The sequence below is a fragment of the Solanum lycopersicum genome, chromosome 3 (genome assembly GCF_036512215.1).
Source record: "Solanum lycopersicum chromosome 3, SLM_r2.1".
NCBI lineage: Eukaryota > Viridiplantae > Streptophyta > Magnoliopsida > Solanales > Solanaceae > Solanum > Solanum lycopersicum.
In genome coordinates, this window is record NC_090802.1 from 46773559 (window position 1) to 46797663 (window position 24105).

A 24105-nucleotide genomic window follows, 5' to 3' on the forward strand; every position below is an offset into this window, starting at 1 on the left:
TTAAGAAAAAATGATATCACACAGAGCAATATAGCACATATCAAAGACTGCAGCAAGTACTGCAGTCTCCACCAATCATATATTAGAGGCTAATGCAACCTCATCACAAATACTGCTCTACTCATGGTCGATCAAACCGCCTAAAGACAACAATACGGAGTAACTTGACTGTTTTCTAAGCATGGTCATTTCAGTCATGAGTGATAGGTAGCTACTCTGGCCATAGATGTCCAAAGTACACCAGATTAAATGGAACTTATTTATGTCCGACACTGAATTCTCCGATTTGAAAAAATGAACATTGTAGACAAAGAATTTTCAGTATCTCATACTCATTGTCTGCATTCACACTAGCACGACAAATGAATAGTACATGACTGCTGGAACACGAACTGTCATCAGAAATGGTAAGATCTACCTCTTTCCGGGTTTTGAGCAGTGTATGTACTGCCCTCTGGCTGCTAGTGAGAACTAAAATCAGTCGTGTATGGAGCATTGTATGCCTGATTCACATTAGCTGCATCAGCATTTACCTGCATATTCATTCACAAACCCATTAAGAGCCTGTTTGGATTGGCTGAAAAAAAGTAACTTCCAAATCAAAAAATAAAAAGTCAAACTTAAATGACTTTTAAGTCAAAAAATAAAAGTGGTGTTGGTGGTGGTGGGTGGGTGGGTGGGTGGGGGACCTACTTTTGGTTTTTAACTGATTTTAAGTCATGTAAAACGTATTTTAAGTTATTTTTAACTTTGTCAAACACTTCCTAACTTATTTTAAGTTATTTTTATATTTGTCAAACACTTCTAAAAGTCAAAAACTGACTTAAAAGTAGGTTTGACCAACTTTTAATTCAACCCACACACCCTTTATGTAGACACGAAATAAAGGACAAAATTAACATAGAAGAAACTTTCCCTACCAAAAAGACCCAATAACTTGCTGGTTGTGATATTCAGGGAGCACATGGAGCTGATTTTGGCCTGCAACTTGCTGACTTCTGGCTGAAGAATTGCTTCCAAAACAGAACTGTCGCAGGTCAACATCAGAACTATGTGGTACACAGAAATTACCCATCATTACTGGCGCCGTTTCAATGGCTTCAGCAGAGTGACTCAGAGGGATTTTAAGATCGTTGAGCTCCAAATAGGGAACATCTTGGAAAAATATGGAGTCATGACTATAGTCAGTTCCCTGGAATACGGAAAGATCAAATGTTGTTTGATCTAGTTCTACACAGTTGTCAAGGTTTCCAAGATTGTGGTGCATAACATTCCCAGTAATGAAAGATGCAACTTCAACATTCATATCGTTAGTACCCTGCAGACATTAAAAAAAAAAAATCTTAATATGGCTGATCAAAACATATAGAACTGACGTGAATTTTCAGGGATTCTAGAGGCAGTTGTTACAAACAGGAGTGGAACATTGTTGACAGAGACATATGAAACAAGTCCAAGTTCCATTTTTCAGAATCTTGCAACTCAACAGTTTCACAGGTAAAAAATAAAAAAGAAGAACAAATACATAGTACCTAGAGTATAATTATACAAGTATTGGAACCAGTGCAATGCGCGGACAGTACTGTGATCCAACTTTTGGATCATATTAGATCATTTCACCTAAATAGAATTCAGCTGACGTCTTACTTCTCTTTTTCTATCTTAGTAAAAAAGAAATTATAATATACTTCTAAAGGCTATTTAGATACCTTGGTCTTTGTAGGAACATATTCCTTTTACAATCACTGGAAAAAGTTATAAAGCATACGATGGTGCAATAAAATATAATATAAAATTATTGAACAAATCAAGATTGCAACTATCATGCTTGCCAAGTTGTCAGCAACCTTATTCTCTTTATTGTATGTGTTAAATTTTTGTATTACCAGCTTCAAGCAACATTAACTTGCTTCCATCAGCTCCGAGTTAAGTGTGCTGGTCTGCTTTCGAAGTTACTCATTCAACAAATTTGAAATTTTTGCTATGATTGTCACCAGTGTTCTTAATGGAGCTCGCCATTCGCCAAAGGCGCTATGGCGAGGCGACCATGTAACGCCATTCCTCAGTGAGGCGTGGCGAGATCAATTAGGCGATGTGAGGCGACGTGAGGCGACATAATGGCGACCTGAATGGCGCCGCCTTTTATTTAAAAATATTTAAAAAGGTCTTGACTTAATAATATTAGTCAAAATTAGGGGTTTTTCATATTTCCAGTCAGTCACGACTCGCGTTTCTTCTCATCAACCCTGTGATCTCTTCTTCTCCTTCAGTGGACTCGCACGAAAGGCATGGCCCCTTTTCTTTCTTCTTCTCTTCATTTCTTCGTTTCTTCTCTTCAGTCCTCTTCTTCTCTTATTTTCTTCTTTTCTTCTGTACAATTTCTTGTGAAGTGAATCTTAAATTCTGAAGTGCTTGCTGTCTTCACTCTTCATTGCTCGCTGCCTCCACTACTCTTTTTTTTCCTCTGTTTTCTTCACTTCTCTGTTTTTTCCCTCTGCTTTCTTTGTTTACTGTAAAATGTTGCTGACTGTGCTTACTGCTTTCACTGTGTTGTCCATTATTTTTTTGAAAAAAATTAATTCTTCTATAGTAATTATAATAGTATTTGCTAATATATGTTATTGCTATTGAAATTTTGAATATTTATATGAGCAATTAAATATTTTTAACTTTTGGTATTAATTGGCGCCTCGATTCAAAAAGGCGAGTGGCGCGTGGCGAGGCAGGCCCTTGTCGCCTTTTGTCACCTCTCGCCGTCCAAAACTCTGATTGTCACAATGTTTGGACTTCCATTTTCATTTTCAAATATAATACTGTCATTTATTTCTCAGTAACAAAAGTCAAATAACAAAATATTTCTCCAAAATACAAGGCAACGAGCCATATAGCAGCCTTTTTGTTCTTTTTTTCATAAACTTATTGTACAGACTAGCTTTCACACATCTCGATTAATTTCGCAGATACCTTCCATCTCCCACCAAGTATCAGGTAACTCAGTTCACCAAAGCGAGAACAAATCGTTAAAAATCACCTAGTGTTTTGTCTTTATAAATTGAACTTGAGACCTCATCCACGTTATTGACCATTAAGTCAAACCCTTGAGTATAACCTTTTTGTAATTGAACTTATTACATTATCCACTTTTTAGTATTATTAAGTAATCTATAATATAAAAGCAAGAAAGTTTGTTTTGTCATTAAGCAAAGTGCAAGCTACTAAAAAGTCACTTGCAAATTTTAGGATGATACAACGATCTTATTTTTATTTTTTATTGACAGTGGAGTCCGATCCAGCTTTAGTGCACCTCCACTACTTCCACCCAGTGTTGTGAAAAGCGCAAAAAAGCGGGCTTCAAAGCGAGGCGACACCAGTGCGCTTCTTTCTCCTGATGCGATGCGATCTGAAAAAGGCGCTCGCTTCAGATAAAGAAGCGAGAAGCGACACTAAGGCAAAAGCGCAATAAAGCGCGCTTTTTATAAAAAAACGACAATTAGTGTTTTTTGTAAAAAAAAATTAGGTTTTTTTTTTAAAAAAATTGAAATATACAATATAACTTAATTTTTCTTTCACGACTCTTCTTTTGCTTCTTCTCTCTTCACGACCACGACTGAGACTGTGTCTCTCTCCATACCTCGACCGGATTGCACGTAAGTTTTAACCGATATTTATTAGTTCATCTCTTGATTTTATGATGTGATATCTTGATTGACCAACTTAAAGAAACAAGAATCCGATATGTCTACTTACTTGGGACAGGTACAGGCAGTCATGGAGGAATGCGACACGTTGATGCCAGTAACTACGGATGTGGAAAAACAACAAGAACATAGACAAACATTGTTTCTAGTTCTTACTCTTGCTGGACTTCCTCCTGATAATGACTCTGTGCGTGATCAGATTTTAGCTAGCTCTACAGTTCCTACAATCGATGAATTATTCAATGGCCTCCTTCGTTTTGCGGCACCTCCTAGTCACAAAGTTATTTTATCACCCACTGTTGACTCCTCTATTCTCGCATCTCAAACCTTTGAAAAGCATACATATCAATCTACGGAGAATCGGCGAGGGGGAGGACGTTTTGGGAAACCTCGATCCAAGTGTAGTAATTGTCATAAGTCTGGACACACTCATGACATATGTCATATTTTGCATAGTCCACCACCCAGTTATGATCCTCTTGTTCTAAAGGAATATAATGAGTTCCTTCGAAATCGCGCAAGTAAACAGTCATCTCCACCAATAGCATATGGTGCTCAACTAATCAACCATCCAATAATGCTCAGATAGAATATGATAAGTTCCTTCAATATCGTGCAAATAAGCAAACGTCTCCACAAGTAGTTTCGGTTGCACAACCTGATGTGTCTGTCACAGGTAATTCTTTTGCTTGTGTGTTGCAATCTAGTACTGTTGGAACATGGGTCGTGGACTCTGAGGCTTCTGATCATATTTCTGGTAATAAATCACTTTTATCCGATATTGTTTATTCGCAATCTCTTCCAGCTATTACTTTAGCCAATGAGATCCAGATAAAACCAAAAAGGGTTGTAAAAGCCAAACCCCTATCTTTTGTCACCCTAGACTCTGTTCTTTATGTTCCTAGTTCTCCTTTTAATCTAGTATCTATTAGTCATTTAACGAAATCCCTACATTGTAGCATAACTTTTTTCGATGATTTTTTTCTCATACAGGACTGCAGTATGGGACCGAAGATTGGAACTGGACATGAAACACAAGGCCTTTACTATCTTACCTCTTCAAATTCCTTGACAGCATGCTCCATTACAGATTCCCCAGATCTAATTCAAACATCTGGGACATCCGAGTTTATCCAAACTGCAAAAGATGGTGCCTAGTTTGTCTAGTTTATCTACATTAGATTGTGAGTCGTGTTAACTTGGGAAACACACTCGTGCTACGTTTTCTCGTAGTACTGAGGGTCGTTCAGAGTCTATTTTTTTATTAGTTCATTCTGATATTTGGGGTCCTAGTAGAGTCAGTTCCACCTTAGGATTTCGTTATTTTGTTAATTTCATTGATGATTATTCAAGATGTACTTAGGGTTTTTAATGAAAAATCGTTCCGAGTTATTTTCTATTTTCAAAAGTTTATTTGCTGAAATACAAAATCAATTTAGTGTTTCTATTCGTACTTTCCGTAGTGATAATACCTTAGAATACTTATCATCCCAATTTCAGCAATTTATGTCTCACCACGGAATCATTCACCACCACACACTCCTCAACAAAATTGTGTCGCAGAAAGAAAGAATGACTGCTCGCACTCTACTCATTAAATCACATGTTCCCTGCGTTATTGGGGCGATGCAGTCCTTTCAGCTTGTTATTTAATTAACAGAATGCCCTCTTCATCTATTCAGAATCAAGTTCCACATTCCATACAGTTTCCTCAGTCACATCTATATCCTATTCCCTCTCGTGTCTTTGGGAGCACATGCTTTGTTCATAATTTAGCCCCAGGGAAAGATAAATTAGCTCCTCGTGCCCTCAAATGTGTCTTTCTTGGTTACTCTAGAGTTCAAAAAGGGTATCGTTGTTACTCACATGATCTTCATCGATACATTATGTCTGCTGATGTTACATTTTCTAAGTCTCAGCCTTACTATACATCTTCTGATCATACTGATATCTCTATGGTCTTACCCATACCTCAAGTTTTACCTGTGCCAACCTTTGAGGGATCTACAGTTACGTCTACATCTCCAGTTGCAGTGCCACCACTACTAACTTATCATCGTTGTCCACGTCCAACCCTAGTCCCAGATGATTCATGTCATGCGCCAGAGCCTGCTCTTACTGCGAACTTGCCTCTACCTAGCCCACCGCTTGCACTTCAAAAAGGTATACGATCTACTCGAAATACTAACCCGCATTATACCTTCTTAAGTTATCATCGTCTATCATCACCCCATTATGTTTGTGTCGTCTTTGTCCTCTGTTTCCATTCCTAAGACTACAGGTGAAGCACTTTCTCATTCTAGATGGAGGCAGGCTATGGTTGATGAGATGTTTGTTTTACATAAGAGTGGTACTTGGGAGCTTGTCTCCCTTCCTGTAGGTAAATCTACTGTTGGTTGTCGTTGGGTTTATGCAATCAAAATTGGTCCAGATGGTCAAGTTGATCGACTTAAGGCTCGCCTTGTCGCTAAAGGGTATACTCAAATATTTGGGCTAGATTATAGTGACACTTTCGAACCTGTGGCTAAAATAGCATATGTTCGTCTTTTTCTATCTATGGTTGTCGTTCGTCATTGGCCTCTTTATCAGTTGGACATAAAGAATGTTTTTTCTGCATGGTGATCTTGAGAAAGAAGTCTATATGGAACAACCACCTGGTTTTGTTGCTCAGGGGGAGTCTAGTAGCCTTGTCTGTCTATTGCGTAGGTCACTCTATGGTCTGAAACAGTCTCCTCGAGCTAGGTTTGGGAAGTTCAGCACAACAATTCAGGAGTTTGGCATGACTCCTAGTGGAGCTGATCACTCTGTGTTTTATCGACATTCTGCACCAGGTCGATGTATCTATTTGGTTGTTTATGTTGATGATATTGTTATCACCGATAATGATCAAGATGGTATGCCCGATTTAAAGCAACATCTTTTTAAGCACTTTCAGACTAAAGACCTTGGCAGATTGAAGTATTTCTAGGTATTGAGGTTGCTCAGTCTAGATCAAGCATTGTTATCTCTCAAAGCAAGTATGCCTTAGACATTCTTGAGGAGACAGAATGATGGGATGTAGACCTATTGACACTCTGATGGATCTGAATGTTAAACTTCTTCCAGGAGAGGGGGAGCCACTTAGTAATCTTGAAAGGTATAAACGACTTGTTGAAAAGTTGAATTATCTCACAGTGACTAGACCAGACATCTCTTTTCCCGTGAGTGTTGTAAGTCAGTTTATGACTTCCCCTTGTGATAGTCATTAGGAAGCAATTGTTCGTATTCTTCGATATAGAAAGTCAACCCCCGGCAAAGGAATACTCTTTGAGGATCAAGGTCATGAGCATATCAGTGGATATACAAACGCTGATTGGATAGGATCACCCTCTGATAGACGTTCGACATCCGGATATTATGTTTTAGTTGGAGGTAATTTGGTGTCATGGAAGAGTAAGAAACAAAATGTGGTTGCTCGATCTAGTGCAGAATCAGAATATCGAGCAATGGCTACAACAACTTGAGAGTTAGTTTGGCTCAAACAGTTACTGGGAGTACTAAAATTTGGCAAAATTGATCAGATGGAACTTGTGTATGATAATCAAGCGGCTCTTCATATCGCACCAAATCTAGTGTTTCATGAAAGGACTAAGCACATTGAGATTGATTGTCACTTTGTCAAAGAAAAGATACTCTCAGGAGATATTGTTACAAAAATTTGTGAAGTCAAATGATCAACTTGCAGATATGTTCACCAAGTCTCTCACATGTCCTCGTATTAATTACATTTGTAACAAGCTAGGTGCATATCATTTGTATGCATCAGCTTGAGGGGGAGTGTTAGAATAGGAATAAGTATTTCTTACTTAGAATAGGAATTAGAATAGGAATTCTAGTTGGAAAAGGTTTTCAATGTAGTGTCTATAAATAGGGTCTTCATGTAACAATTTAGATGAGCAATTCAATAATATTTTTCTCCAATATTTCTCACACTTGCAATTTGTGGCCCTTTGACAAAAGTGCTTTGTTTGGCGGATCGGGAGAAAAAACCGCCAATGGGTTATGTTTATGAAGCAATGGATAGAGCCAAAGAAGCTATTGCACATGGTTTTTGTGGAGTTAAGAAGCAATATGAGAAAGTGTTTGAAATTATTGATGCAGGGTGGTTAGACCAACTCCATCAGCCTTTGCATGCTCGTGAATTGATCCAATTCGCTCGAATAACATTGATTATCCAACGAATGGTTAGTTGGATGCCCCAAAGATCAAGATGATAGAACTAGTATATGAGGATGATCTTCTTACTTGGGGCAGTGTTGCTACGACAATGGGAGCGGATGAGAGTATCTATCATCTTAGGGGACTTTCTTCAAGATCAAGAGCACTTGACAAGCGAAGGAGTAGAAACTACATCTACAAGTTCATCTTCAAGTAGGACTCGTACACTAATTGATGAAGAATACGAGGAAGAAGATGAAGAGCAATATAATGATGTAGAGGATGTTGATCTTCAAGAGTTGGATAGTTTTGAAGAAGAATAGACTTTTAAAGTTCTAGTATTATATTTTGAATTATTTGGTCTTTAAAGTTTTAGACTTTTTAGTATCTACTATTGGTTTTTGAATTGAATATTTGTTAATACGTGTTATTACTATTAAGATTTTGGATATTTATATATGCAATTAAATATTTTTAATTTTTTGTATTGATTGGTGCCGTGATTCAAAAAGGAAAGTGCCTCGCCGCGTGGCGAGGCAGGCCCTTATCGCCTTTTGTCGCTTCTCGCCGTCCAAAACACTGATCAAAACTGCCGTGATTAGACTTGGACTTTTCAAATATGCATAATGTGAAAGTCATGCTCAGAATACATGTTTACTATTTCTTACTCCAGCACTAAAAAATATAGAATAAAGAAAAAGGAAATTATTGTTTTTTTTACACTAGTAACATTTTTAAAGAAAAAGGAAACTATTAACCAAAGAGATTGACAAATACCACTAATAAACATGCATGGTGCAACTAAACGTTACTAATAATTATGTCAATGAGCTCAATAAACAAACGGAGAATACTCACCAGATTATCCTCATTTCCAGCAAACAATATAGCAGGATCTTCAATGAAATTGTCAAAGAGCTGAATCATGTAATCATCCTCTTCCTGAGGCATCTTCTTACTGTATAGCTCAGCAGAAGATGGACCTGGTTCAGTTAAATGCCAAAGATATTTGTTTCCTGGGTCAACCATGGTGGTAATGACAGAGCAGCTTTGGTTGTCAGGCATTGCAGGTACAGAAGTTGCACCATATGAATTAGGTTCAACAGGCATCTCATGTATGTAAGGCTGGGTCACAATTGAGCGGGTTTCATTGTCAGGTAGAGGTAAAGAAGGAATACTGGATTGATTATGTTCAGCAGGTGTCTCATTATCTTCCCAATCTTCCTCCTTAAATGGTGCTCCATACTGCGCTCCATTTTTGGGACCTGGTCCGCTTTTCTTAAATACTTTGCAAAGCACGTACGCGTCCTATTAAAGAAGTAAGTATATTGATGAGTAATAATTAAAAAGTGGTGGCTTGAAAATAATAAAAGATAACACTGATATATCAAACATATACAAGAAGCTTGAATTAAAATTCTCTCTGTTTCAAACAATCAAGTTTAAAACTGTGTAACACAGAAAAATTTAAATGGTGCATCACAATAAACATACAATTCGGGGAACACGGCTTTTCTTTCAAAATATAGGTTGAGGAGTTAAATACAAATTAGAGAAGCATTTGACACCAGAGTCACTTGCATAGCTGTGCTATAACACTAATACCCCATGTAAAAGGCCCATCTATTTCATTAGATGCTTTAACTAAAAGGAAGGGTTTGGACACACCAGAATCTACAAATTTGAAAGGAAACAAACAAACTGAAGTAAAAATAAAAGGACAGCAATGCCGGTTCAGAGCTTATAGTGAAGTGGGTGTTTCAAAGCTGCCAAGAAAAAGATAATGGGAACCTAGGGGCTTCACATGAGCCCGAGTTTACTTTGGGCTCAAATGGGTTGGGTTCAAATGGGCTTAAAAACAGGTTGGGTCTTGACCCGCTCAATTTGACCTCGTTAATCTCAATAATTTAATATATTGTCTAGTTGTATCAATGAACTACAGATGGTAGACCCCCCTTTATTTGGGGATCTTACACTTGGAAAGGAGGGTCAAATCATAGAAATGCATAAAGGATAGACAGATTCATGTATTCATTTCGTTGAGATGAATTGTTTAATCAAATCAGATAGAGTTCTTGCCTAGTCTGGGTTCTGACACTATTCCAATTTTGTTGTCATATGGAATGAGGTCTTCAAGAGATCATATTTCAAGTTTGTAAAAATGGTGGCTGAATGTGGAGGAGTTCAAATGCAAAAGTAAAAGACTGGTGGAATTCTTTTAATGTGACAAGAAGAGCAGATTTTAAGTTAGCAACAAAATTGAGTCTTTTGAAAGTAAAACTCAAAGAATGGAGCAAGGAGAATAAAAGTAATTGTAGGCCTAGAAAGGATCAACTTCTAAAGCAAATTGGAAGTTCGGAAATCATACAAGAGGCAGACCTCTTACTAATGATGAGTTAATGATGAAAGCACAATGGGCAATGGAGTATGAAGAAACGGTTAGAAATAAAGAAATCTATTGGAGACAGAGATCCAGAATTCAGAGGATCAAAGAGGGTGACAAGAACACAAAGTACTTCCACAGAATGGCCACTGTGCGTAAGAGAATCAACACTATAGATTCTTTGATGATCGATGGGGTACTGTCATCTGACTCTATGGAGATTAAGAGGTACATTGTGGATTTCTATTTTTATAAATGAGGACTTAATGTTAACCTTCCACAATTTCCACACTCATCAGAAATTTGAAAAAAAATTTAAAAGCTACATTTGTAGCTTTGATTCCAAAGAAGGTGGGGGCAAATGATCTAGAGATTTAGACCAATTAGTTTGATCACAAGGGTGTACAAAATCATAGCCAAGGTTCTAAAAAAATGAAGAGGGTGATAAGCATACTTGTGAACAAACACCAGATGGCCTTTATTAAAGGCAGACAGATAATGGATGCCGCTTTCATTGCTAGTGAGTGTATTGACACTAGAATTAGAGGAGATATACCGGGGGTTATTTGCAAGTTGAGTATTGAGAAAGCTTATGACCATTTAAATTGAAAGTTCCTGATCAAAGACTCTTAGACAAATGGGGTTTGGAAATAGATGGCTCGGTTGGATAGACTTTTGTATCAAAACAACCACCAGCTTCTCCATCCTTACTAATGGAAAACCCGTAGGTTTTTTTCCAGCCAAAAGAGGACTTAGACAGGGGGACCCCTCTATCTGCATTGCTTTTTATTAGAGCTATGGAGGGATTTGACAGTTTAATGAGAAAAGCGCTGCAAAATAATTGGATCAGAGGCTTCAATGTAAGAATCGGGCAAATAAGAGTATGGAGTTGAAACATTTATTGTATGTTAATGATATAAGTGTTTTGTGAAGCAAACCAGGAACAATTATGTTATTTAAGAGTGATTTTGGTAGTTTTGGGGGCTTGTTCTGACTCAAGGTTAACTGGAGAAAAAGCAGTATCCTTCTTGTAAAAGATAAAAGAAGTTCAACAAATTCAAACACTAGCAAACATCTTGAGGTGCAAGGTAGAGAAGCTACCAATAGTCTATCTAGGCATGCCAATAGGGGCAAACCAAAAAGCCATTACTGTTTGGGATGGAATTATTGAGAAGACTGAGAGGAAGTTGGCACTGTGGAAGTCTCAATATCTTTCAATGGGAGGTAGTCACTTTAATAAATTCTGTGCTAGATTGCTGACCAACTTATGTAATGTCCCTTTTCCCTATCCTATACCTGGTGAGGTAGTCAAAATTCTAGATGCTTCGAGAAGGAATTTCCTCTGGCGAGGAAATAAAATTGAGAGCAGTTTCAATTTAGTAAAACGGGCAGAAGGTCAACAAGGGAGGAATTATCGGGGTCTGGGAGTAAGGAAGCTCATGTTACATAACAAAAGTCTGCTAAGCAAGTGGCTAGGGAGGTACAACCAAGAAGAGCATGCACTATGGAAAGAGGTAATACAACACAAATTCGGCCAAGAAGGGGAAAAATGTTCAGATGAAGTACCACTTATGGAGTGGGAGTCTGGAGGACTATCAAAAACTAATACAAAAGTTAAAGTTGGGAGGGGGGGTAAGGTTTTATTTTGGAAAGAAGACTGGATTGGTCAAGGATCTCTTCAAAGTTTGTTTCCTGAAATTTGGACTTTATTCTTATCAGTATGCATCCGGATAGTATGCATCCGGATAGCAAAATCAGTGAGATGTGGTCTCAACACGGGTGGAATTTGGTATATAGAAGGTTGTTAAATGATTGGGAGATATAAGGGGTAATTGAACTACTGAATATGATCGAAGGCTTTCCAGGCACTAATTTGGAAACAGACAGTCTATTATGGAAACAACATCCAGATGGAAGATTCTCTGTCAACAGATTGTACAAGTGGGGTCTATCAGTAACTGGAGGAAGGAAAACAGGGCCATGGAGTGCTGTTTGGAAGAGTGTGGCTCCCACTAAGTGAAGTGTTTTGTCTGGCTGGTAGCTAGGAGAGCCTGTTTGACGCATAAAGCATTACAGAAAAGGGGCATCAACATAGCCTCTGGATGGTTACTATGCAAAAAGGCACTGGAAACCAACAAACACATATTATTGCATTGCAAAGTACCAATGCAAGTATGGGCTTTATTCTTCAATTTAGCTAGCCTAAACTGGTGTATGCCAGAACACACAGCAGAATTCTATATAAATTTCCAACACTTGTTACCGGTGATAATTTGGAGGCTCTTTCTGCTAATTTTCTCCTCCCATTTCCACGAAACTTCGCGAAGAATTTCCAAATTTCTCTTTAGGGTTTTCAAAAATTTATAATAAAGTTTTGATCTTTGAGAAATTTTAGTATTTGAAAATGCAATTTCTTGAACATTTTCTAAAGATTTAAGCTTTAAGGGCAGCAAGAGTCGAAAGAAGTGGTGGAGGGCAGTACCTGCGCGTATCTGGTGGAATTTTTGAAAGGAAAGGAATTGAAGATTTTTTAAGGGAAAGAATGCTCAATACAGAAGATTTAATGGAAAGAAATTACTTACTTAGGTTTTTGGTATAAAGAACAAAATATAGAAGAGGAAATCCAATTAGTTGATTTTGTAGGTTCTTTGTAAGAATATTTCTGTTTCTTTTTTTTTTCTCTTCTTTGTTAATACTTTTTGGAGGTGACCAGCATAGCCCATAATGCTGAGGAATACAATCTACCCGTTTCAAAAATGTGTGTGTGTGTATATATATATAGTTATTTATGTTTTATAACCGTAATTTGAATTTCAATTCAAAGAATTTTTTAAAAAGGAAGTTACTAATTGATAGATAAATCGTAAAAGATATAACATAGATCGTAATCCATACCTTCAATATAGGAACATACATCACATCAATGCAAATAAATGAAATTGGAGATCAAATTGAACTCAATTGAGGATTCTCTTAAAATGGGTTAAGGCTTGAATGAGTTGAGATTGAACTCAATTCAAATTCCTCGAGCCCAACCCTTAATAGTCTATGTGGTTACCTATAATTGGGCTCAATTTTGACACCCCTCCGGGAACCCATATCGTTAAACCAAAAAAATTGCGATAATGTATACCTTGAAGAATTGAGTGAATGGATATTGGAAAGACAGTAACTATCACTTCTATCACTAGAACAATTTAAAGTCCACAAGTTCATAGAGAATGCATATCCAAATGTTATATTATAAATTTAGATTATTGATACTTCGACAACTTGTTGGAAGCAAGATGAGAGTTGGTGGCAAAGAGTTCCATGTGTGATTAACTCTTCCCTAGTTCATTTTCAACTAGAGTTGTTTGAAGCCTGTTTTCTAGCATTAAAACAGTTGGACTAAAGTTGATTTATTTGCACGTAGATAGAGAATAAAGTGTATAAAAATACATATATATGACATGATTTGAATGTACTTATTTACGAACTCCCCTGTAATACTGGATTTGATTCTTGACTATGAAAGAAAGTCCGAAGAAAAAATAGTGCTGTAAAAAAAATTTATGTATCCACTTTGTCTAATCTTCATTACTTAACATCAGGAGCATTAGGCCCAGTACACCTTGTGTGATATTTTGTACCTTACTAGTAGGAAAGAACTAGTATTGCCTGCTTTTATCACACTTACTCTAGAAAGGAACCTAGCTAAAGGGGTCTAATGGCTATGGTGAATCCATAGCATCAGAAAGTATATTGGATTAGCTTAAGAGCATCCCACTATATAGAGAGATGATATAAAATTCAATTTTTTCCCTCAATATACAGTTTAATAAGCTCTATTGAGTACTGAGATAAGAGTGTTACCCTAACTTGTAGGGAGAGTTTGAACTTTGAACTTTATTTCTTTTATGAATTAAATATGAGTTATCATATATGATTTTGAAAAATGTTAAATCAATGATCATTTGACCAATTGATATTATAGTTTTCATACATGTATTTTATTTCTTATAAATGAGATTATCGATCTGAGCTCCTATGGACCTTTGCCTTCCCTCTGTTTCCACAATAACAAGAAAAAGAAACCTTTTTCCAAGTTGAACATGAATATGAACTACAACACATTCAATCCATAGAAAGAAACATGGGATTGTTTTTGTGTACCATATGTTGATTCTGCTTAAATGTGATTTTCTTAATTACGCTTTCCTAAATAAAATGTTATAAATGATATAATTATCCCATTCAGTTGGGTGTGACTGACCCCTCTCCCTTCTTTTGCATAGATACTAGTTGATGATGAACAAGATTAACACGTAAAGCTGAAGAAGGATCCCATGATCCCTACACTTGCTTCACCTGGATCCTTATTTGCCTAACTATAGACAATTTTGGGCTATTTTTGTACTTAACTCTAATTTTATGCTCTTAGAGACGGTCTATATGTTTGTGGTTAATGTTTAGTACAAATGTAACTTGGAACTCATATAGTAGTTGTTGAGTCGTTGACTTGGTTATTTTATATTATTTAGCCTTGAAATCCAAAAACCTCTAGGCAATGTAAGATAGCCATTTTCTAGACGTTGCCTTAATCGTATTGATTTTAGCAGTTCCAAATCTATTCTCCAAGCATAGCTGCAATGGTGCTACAATAAGAACTGACAAATTAATTGAAGACAACTTTTAGCATTAACTTTAAGACTGCAAGGCCTTATTATTTGCACTTAAGAAAGGTCTAAATTTTAATTATTTAGGTCTTAGTTATTACGTGCATTTGTTTTTTAAATCGGAATCTTAATCATTCAAATCTCAATCACTAGGTATTTTGGATTTTTTCTTTTATAACCACTTAATGAGTCTGAACAGATTGGAATAAAAAAAATGAGGAGGAGATTGGAATAAAATTAAGATCTACAACAAAATCTAATCTCTAGAAAGCTATACACTCGTGGATATATGTAGATAACATTTCACCATTACTTAATCTACTTTCATTGATAACCACCGCCACAACCCACTGTTATTTACCAACACTACCCACAACCACCATCATTAGCCACAATCACAACTACCTTTAGCCGCCGCCACCACCATTACTAATCACCGCAATCAATTGTCACCACTAATAGCCACCTTTTACCATCAACACCAACAACAACCATTACCACAATACCACCAATCACTACTGACAATCACATCCATCAAGCACCACGATCTTTCATCTCCACCACCATTAGATATCATTATCAACCACGCATCGATCATCTCCACCACCATCAAGTACCACCTATTTATCAGTATCACCACTAGCTACTACATACTCACTAGTCACTACCACCACCACAACCCCTAGTTGACACCCAAAACCACCAGGAACCCTAGTGGACACCCACAACAACTAACATTTGCCATTGTCATTGCTAACACCAACTCATGTAACAGTTTAAAAAATATTTTGTTGATATAGTTTTTAGATCATTTTGTATTTTATATAAATTTTATTTATATTATCAACTATTAGATACAAACAAGTTTTACGCATTCAAATGTTGAGAAAACAATCTTTAATCAGTTAGTACTTATATCTTAATATAACATCGTAATGTCCAAATATACACTCAAATTCACCCATCTTAATCTTAATGCACATCTTAATATTCAGATTTACATTCAAATTCAGTTATTTAATCTAAATATTCATAGTACATTAAAAACACGAACCTCAAAAAAGTTGACTTACATAAATACTCTTTTTAGGAGACTTAAATATCGCATTTAAGGAAAACTAACATCTAATATGTTCACACGAAAGGTTGTCTTCGTTTTATGGTTGATATAAAGTTTCTTGTGTTCTCTTCTATAACCATAGTACAATCCCGTTCCATATTATGTCTCATGTACTACTACTTTAGATATACTTTGGTTTTGTTTTAAAATGTATCCAGTTACATTTCACTTCGTCAATGGAATCTGCGATGTTGAATTTTGTCAGGTATTCTTTCTTGTTCTTTGTTTATCACTCTCTGTGTTAGTTTTCTTGTTCTTTTATGCTGAAATGTTGACTGATTTTGAACAATAAAAAGAGAACTGGACAAACTTCATTGTTTTGTGGAATGTTTCAAATGAGTGGTTTACATAATACATGGGAATAAAAATGATTTTTCAAAATTTAGGATTCTGCCACTTTGGCGCAATAATAGATAAATTGGCAAACACTTCTGTTCATATTTGTATACTGAAACAAAATTTTCTTTCCAATTTTGTTTTATGAAAATGAATCCTCTCACATGTTACTCAAAAAAATTTCTTCGAAAGTATAAAATCTATTATACTTGATAATTACAATTCCATCTACAAGTTCTTCTACAGTTTCCAATTGACGAAGGGTTTTGGCAAGCTCAAGTTTGAATAGCCAAAGAGGTTTAACTCTTGTTTGGTCAAGATTTCGAGACTATATTTCCAAAAAAAAATTGAACAAATTGTTTGTTGATGAAATTTTGTCAGGTTTTGAAAATTTCTCTTCAAAAAAAATTCACGTCCAGTCACAAAACTTGAAATATTTTTGAAGTAAAAATGCACGTCCAAAAACAATTTCAAGTTCCAAGAACAATTTTTCAACACAACTTCAGAAACTCTCTTTTTCCAACTTTCAACTAAATCTACGGCCAAATGCTAGCCATGCCAAGTCCTGAGACATCTGAAACCACAAACGTTGCAAGTCAAAGAAGTTTATGGACACAAGGCCACTAAAATTTATGGACTCAGATATGTCTTTAATTATCGTCCCTTACCAAGTGAAGTTTTGAAAGTTAAGCCTATGATTTGAGGAAAACTTCCATGTTTTGTGCAATTCCAAAGAAAAAAAATTTCCAAAAACGCAAGGTGGATCTGAAAGGCTCCTAGCTTTAAGTAGCGAGACAAACACAAGTACCAAAGCCTTGTAAGAGTTCCTAGTCACTCGTGAACTATTACCAGATTCTTACAATTGCTCAGATTCATCTTTTTAAGATATGGCATTTGGTTAAAGTTTTGGAGTAATAATTTTAGCCATTTAGTTAAAGTCTTAAAGAGAGAAAGAAGATCTCCTTAGTGTAATAACGCTAATGAAAGAAAGGACCATGGTGTCCGGGAAGAAAGTATCAAACTCTAAGATCATACTGAAAAATAAGAGATTTGGGTAATTTTGAATAGTGCATGGCATGTTAGGCATTTTCCGTGATTTTATTCTAACTTGACATCCTAATTTTCATTCAGTAGATAAAGGACTCGTATGCAATTCCACCTTCACAATCATTGGTGAGATTTTGAACTCTCAACACTTAATGATATATAAATACTACTTAATGGTGTATATGATGAAGCCAACGATTTTGCGCATGGAATGTTAGATTAAATTAAGCAAAAAAGGCAAAGCTTGAATATTTCAGGAAAGTGCAATCAAGTGAAGTGCCTCAAGACGAGTATGACAAAATGTCGGTAGAAGAAGCAGATATAAGAGAAGAAGGCAAACATACATCCATAAGATCTTGAATGAAGGAGACAAGGATATCATATAAGAGCATTCAGAGAGTCTAGAGATTTTGGGTACTATAGGTGCATAAAGGTGTGGAGATTAAGAGGGCTATCCGCAAGATAAGGAGAAGAGCAACTAGGCCATACTAGATCTCTGTGAAGTTTCCAAAGAACGCAAGCAAAGAAAGTATTGTGTTGTTGGCTGAGTTATTTTATATCATTTTTAGGACGGCCAAAATGCGAGAAGAATGAACGTGGAGGACAATGTTGTTGTTGTACAAAAACAAGGGTGATATTTAGAATTGCAACAATTATACGAGCGTCAAGCTAATAGGTCATACTATGAGAGTTAGGGAGAGGGTGGTCCAAATGATGATGAGAAGGGGGGCGTATCTCCAAAACACAATTCAGATTCATGTTGGGGCGATCGACTACAAAGATTGTCCATCTTGTAAGGAGATTGTTGGAGCAATACAAGGACAAGATGAAAGACTTCCACATGGTGTTCATCGACCTTGAAAAGCATATGATGAAGTCCCTAGAAAGGTCCGTTAGAGATGTTTGCAGGCTAAAGGTGTACTTGTGACTTATATTAAGGCAATCAAGGACATGTACAATGAGCAAGACTCAGTTTAGAATAGGGGAAGTGACTCAAAACATTTTTCAATCATGATGGGGATGCAACAAGAATCAACCCTCAAGTCATTAACCTATTCCTACTTGCCTTAGTGGTGGACGAATTGACACAATGTATTCAAGGGTAGGTGTCATGGTGTATGTTATCCGCAGATGACATGGTATTGATTGACGGTATGCGTTGTGGAGTTAGCGGTAGACAAAATTTGAAGATAGACCCTAGAGTCTTAAGGGTTCATGATAATTTGGACTAAATAAAGTACCAAAGTGCAAGTTCAGTGACATGACAACATGAGGCAAAGGTGGAAGTGAAGATCCATGCACAAGTCATATCTAAAGAAGGAAGCTTCAAGTATCTTGGGTCCATAGTATAAAGAGACTAAGAGATCGATGATGATATCACAAATTTTAATGGAGCAGGGTGGGTAAAATTGAGTTTTGCATCCGAAGTATTGTGCAAAAAAAATGTCGCCAAGGCTTGACGGGTAGGTTCTACAAGTGGTGGTTAGACCAACATTAGTGTATAAGGTTGAGTGTTGGCTAGTAAAGAACGACGGGTTCAGAAGATGTGTAGTGGAGATGAAGATTCTCAAATGAATTTGTGAACATACTAGGAGAGATATGATTAGGAGTGGAATTTATACGGGAAAGTCGGAGTGGCCTATGTGATGAACATAATAAGGGAAGCAAGTTTGAGATGGTTCAAACATGTGAAGAAAAGATGCGCTAGTAAGGAGGTGTAAAAGGTTAGTAATAGTAGGAGTTAGAAAAGGTAAAGGTACGCTGAAGAAGAACAAGAAGGTAATTAGATAAAATTCAACACAACTTCAGCTTATTCAGGACATGACCATAAGGTGTGGAGGTCAAAGATTATGGTAAAAGATTAGCAGGGTGTCGAGTGTTGCCGACCTTTAAGAGGGAGAGACAAGGATATAGCCCCATCTCCTTGCAGACTTATTATTAGTAGTATCTACTAATTGCATAGTTTCTTTTTCTTCAATGTGTTTGGTCATATTTGTTGTTGTTTCAATTGTTTTATATGTTTGATATTTTGCTATCGTATAATTTTTTTTTGAAACTGGTAAGATTGTATTTCCCAGCATTAAGTATACTATCCACCTCCAAAAGTGTGAATTACAAAGAAAACCAACAAAAAATACACTAGTTGAATTTCTTGTTTTATGTTCATTTCTTTGCACCAAAAACCTAAAGTGGTAATTACTTTCCACTTAATCTTCTTTATAGTGCATTCTTTCCCTACAAAAATTCTGTGATTTCTCTCCTTCCAAATGATCCATCAGATACAAGCAGGTATTGTTCTCCACCACCTCCTCTGGCTCTTACTACCTCCCCTTCTAACCCAACAACTTAGTTGGTTTGTTGTATATTCTGGCATAATCCAATTTTGGATCTTTATATTGGTGAATAGAGTCCATACTTGTGTTGTTACTTTGCAGTGAAGAATCGAACGATTGTTGGTTTCTAGAGCCTCTTTACAAAGAAAACTTCTTAACGCAATAATTTTTCCCCTCTTTGAAGTTTATCATGTGTCAGGCAAGCTCTCTTAGTACCAACCAAGTGAAACACTTCACTTTAGTAGGGTCTACACTCTTCCATATAGCACTCCATGGCCCTGATTTCTTCCCCAAAATTGCGGCGAGATCCCTTTTATACATTCTGTCCACATAAAATTGACCATCAGTAAGACGCCTTCATAGCAATTTATCTATTTCCAGATTTATGCTTGGAAAATCTCCAATCAAAGCTAGCATATTCGATACCCACTATATTTCCCAATCATCAAGAGATCTCCCAAAGAGCAAATTCCTTCCTTGTGGGGACCAACCCCTTGTATTTTGCTATCAGGATTCAGGCAAATGGAAAACAACCCAGGGAATAAATTTTCCAAGGACCCTTGACCAATCCAGTCTTCCTTCCAAAACAAAGCCTTATTTCCTCGACCAACCTTTATCCTTACATTGTCTCTGAAAGCCAGCCATAGGATTCTTATAGTCCTACATACTCCCACACCATATGTTTGTGTCACTTTCACTGAACACCATTGATCTTCCTAACCATACTTGTGTTGAATGAGTTCCTTCCATAGAGCTTGATCTTCCAAATTGTATCTCCACAACCATTGGTAAGTAAGTTGTTGTGTATCTTCAAATTTCTTACCCCCAAATCCCCACATCTTTTGCTCTGTTGAACCGTCCATCCATTTAACTAAGTTGTAGTAGCTCTTCTCAATCTTGTTACCTTGACAAAGAAGTTTTTCCTTAACGAGTCTATAGTTTTGCCTACCTTGTCGGGAATGGGACAAAGTGACATCACATATGTTGACAAAGAGTCTAATACATAGTTAATCAAAGTGGCTCTTTCCCAAGGATAGATATTGGGATTTCCAAAGCGTCAGTCTCCTCTCTGATATTTCTAGTACACCATCCGAGAAACTGTAAGCAATCTCTCTATCTTGCACTACAATATATTGGCCAAAACTTGAACTGGTGGACCTCTTTAATAGGAAAAATGTTACTTTTTCTCCCGATCACCTTAAGTCCTGAGCATGCCTCAAAATTACCAAAATAATTCTGATGTGACAGAGTTGTTCTTGCTCTACTTCACAAAAAAGTATTGTGTCATCAGTATACAATAAATGAGTCATATCCATCACCTCATTAACCCTATTTTTTATTCTGAAACCCCTAATCCAGTTGCTATCATATTTTTCTTGCAACTCTGCTTTAAGTAAATTCTAATTAAGATGAGGACCTACCGAAAACATCTCCAACTTGAAAATATGGGGTAAGATTTGCGTACATCTTACTTCCTCACAGCCCCACTTATTACATTGGGCATGTAATTAGTGTTGTCACAATCAACCTTGAGAAGAATATTATGTCAAGGAGCAATTGATATCATTATGGCAGAAGGATATTGACAAAATAAAGAGGATGAACAAATGTTGTTTTCAGCATCGTTTATTAGAGCAATCAAATTTCAAAAGGGGACATACCACAAGCCCAATTTGGTCTAAGAGTAAGCCTTTTGACTTTATTCATCAATGGTCTTAATGGCGGCAACGTTGGCTTTTGGTATATTGAAATTTTAATTTATAACAAAATCTAGTGTTTCTAAACGATGTATGCGAATTAACAGTTACTAACTATTTTGGTATATAAATTATATAAAAAAGAGATGAAATACATGTGAAACGCATGTACATAGAAACTAGTCTTGATAACTAAATAATGCTAAAAAGTTAACACAAAAGGAAGAGTACAAAAAATAAGGATGTAAACTAGAAAAAGATACAAATTTTGGACACTTCCCACAAAGGAAGAAAAACGTGTGATATCAAGAAGTACAGGAAAAAATTGTAATATCAAGTAGTAGAGGAAAAACTCATAATGTCAAGTAGAACAGGAAAAACACAAAACAAGATACAGAATATATCATCTAGACCATATCGCTCTCACCAATCCAAGAATGCACAATTCCAATTATTGGGCATGATGTTCTAATTAAGGTTCTTAAAAATTTGAAACTGCATACGACTACCGCAACTAACATGCATGCACAAAAATCGAAGAAGAAAGTAGCAAGGTATGCCTTCGGGATATAAGATATGCCAGTAAGAGTATAAACAGACTGAGAGTTAAAAAGATACCAGCGAAAATCCTGCATCTGCCGTATCTTTATCTTCAAATCTATACTCGTGAATAACCCAATCAGTTCTCTGCACTCGTGGTGCTTTACCTTGGTGAAAAACCAAAGTCTTAACAGATCCAACAAACTTTTCATCATAAAGAACACGTCTATCCCTGCCAGTAATTTTCCAGAATCCAATATCAGTAGTGCGATTCATCTTGAATCCACTTGCATACTTTCTCTCACTTGGGCAAAAGAAATACCATTCAAGATCTTTACTTTTGTAGCAACATTTGTCTGGAAGAAAGAAATACAAACATTATGAACAACTGAACACGCACAGATAAGCAGAAATAAATCCATAGCTGAATAAAACACAAGAAGCCTTCATGATACAAAGAAGATATTGTATAGAAAGCCAAACAGGCTTACAACATTCATTCATCGGAAAGAGGACAATTGTTTAAGTATTTGATCAGTAAAAAGGAGAAAAATGAATTTAATATTTGGTTGTCTCAAATTTTTGGTTAATTTACAATGTGAAAGTGTTTGCTTTTGAGCAAGATGTAATTTGTGACTCATATACATGGTTCATTTGGTTTCTCACCTTGTTTCTAAATGATTATTAATGATTTTTTATGTCAAATCTTAAAGGTTAAATCAATAACTGAATATCTTGATGGTTCTATGACAATTAAGCATGTCTACAAACCGATAACTGATAAACCAAACCGATAAATTTCAAAACCAAACCAATGGATACGCAGCCATAGTAGTTTTCAGTATAAAGACATACTTCATGTTGAGAACATACCATTTATATGCACATATCAAGACTACCAAAGAGTATGACATATATACCTGGAAGATCTGATGGGGAGAACTTATAAATGTTGAGTTCTGATATGACTTCAAAAAGGATCTTTTTCCCCATGATCTTCCGCTTTAGATAGTACATTATCAGCTCAACATCAGTAGGGTGAAAGCGAAACCCTGGTGGAAGCTTCGCCATTGGAAATAGTAAAAAACCGCACAGACAAATAAAATGAAAAGACCACAGCACTAGTAGGTCTCAGTGAAGCAAATTCTAACAAAAGAAAGTCACACAAGAGTCAAGTCCAATGCCTAAACAATATCTTCCCGGAGCACCAATGTCTTCTTCGATTCAACGCAGCCCAAACAAAATAGTGATGCTTCTGGTTGATGCTAACAGACATCTGGTGTGCAATACAAAACCTGTTCCATATCAAAAGCCTCAGAAATACCGGTTCAAAAAGAATTGCGCAAAGGACAGAGGGCAATAACACAACACTAGAATTTGAAAGAGCTAAAAGAGTAACAAATCAGGGTGACGGAACACTAGCGAGAACAATAAATACTTAATTTTTCACAAACAAAATTAGAGAAAAAATGAATAGTAAATCAACCAGGAGAACCAAATCAAAATCAAGAAGAATTCAGAAAGAGAACCAGGAACGAACCGAAGATGGCAAACGAAGGAGAAGGCGGACGCGTAGACGACGATTAGAGGGAGGAAGGAGGATCAAAATTGGGAAATAGGGTTTTATTGAACGCGTTTACTTCAATGCAGCGAAGTTTCTTCAGTAAAAAACATCCAAGACCCGTGTGAGAAAAACCTTTTAACAGAAAAAAATAAAGAAAAAAAAAAGGTTAAACTAACTCTCTAGACTATTATTTAAATTTTGGAGATACATTTTAATTAATATAAGATTCTATTATTTCTGAATTCATTTTTTTGTAATTTTGTACAATTTTTTGGCTTAAATGGCATTCAAATATCTCTTATGTGTCATAATTTTATAAAGTCACAGAGTGTGTCAAATAAATCAAAAGGTGTATCATATTATACATAAAATGTGTTCATGGTAATAGGACCTTAGTTTATCTAAGCTGTATCTCTGAAATTTATGTCATAATCTAGGGTACTTATACCTTCTCCCTAAAAAAATTATATTAGTTTATTAGTATGGGTTAACATTTTTAAACGGTTTTGTAAAACATTTTTATTAGGTCATA

General features: G+C 36.2%; 1 protein-coding gene across 1 annotated transcript; it reads right to left on the bottom strand.

Moving 5' to 3' along the window:
• LOC101267873 (NAC domain-containing protein 82-like) lies at positions 1-23696 on the bottom strand. Its single transcript, XM_004235031.5, has 6 exons — positions 23550-23696; positions 22930-23304; positions 22088-22365; positions 8754-9203; positions 921-1318; positions 1-533 (listed from the first exon to the last, which is right to left on the bottom strand). Exons 2-6 carry the CDS (start codon positions 23078-23080, stop codon positions 530-532), a joined length of 1281 nt encoding a protein of 426 aa, XP_004235079.2. The 5' UTR covers positions 23081-23304; positions 23550-23696; the 3' UTR covers positions 1-529.
• Positions 23697-24105: the final 409 nt, after the last annotated feature.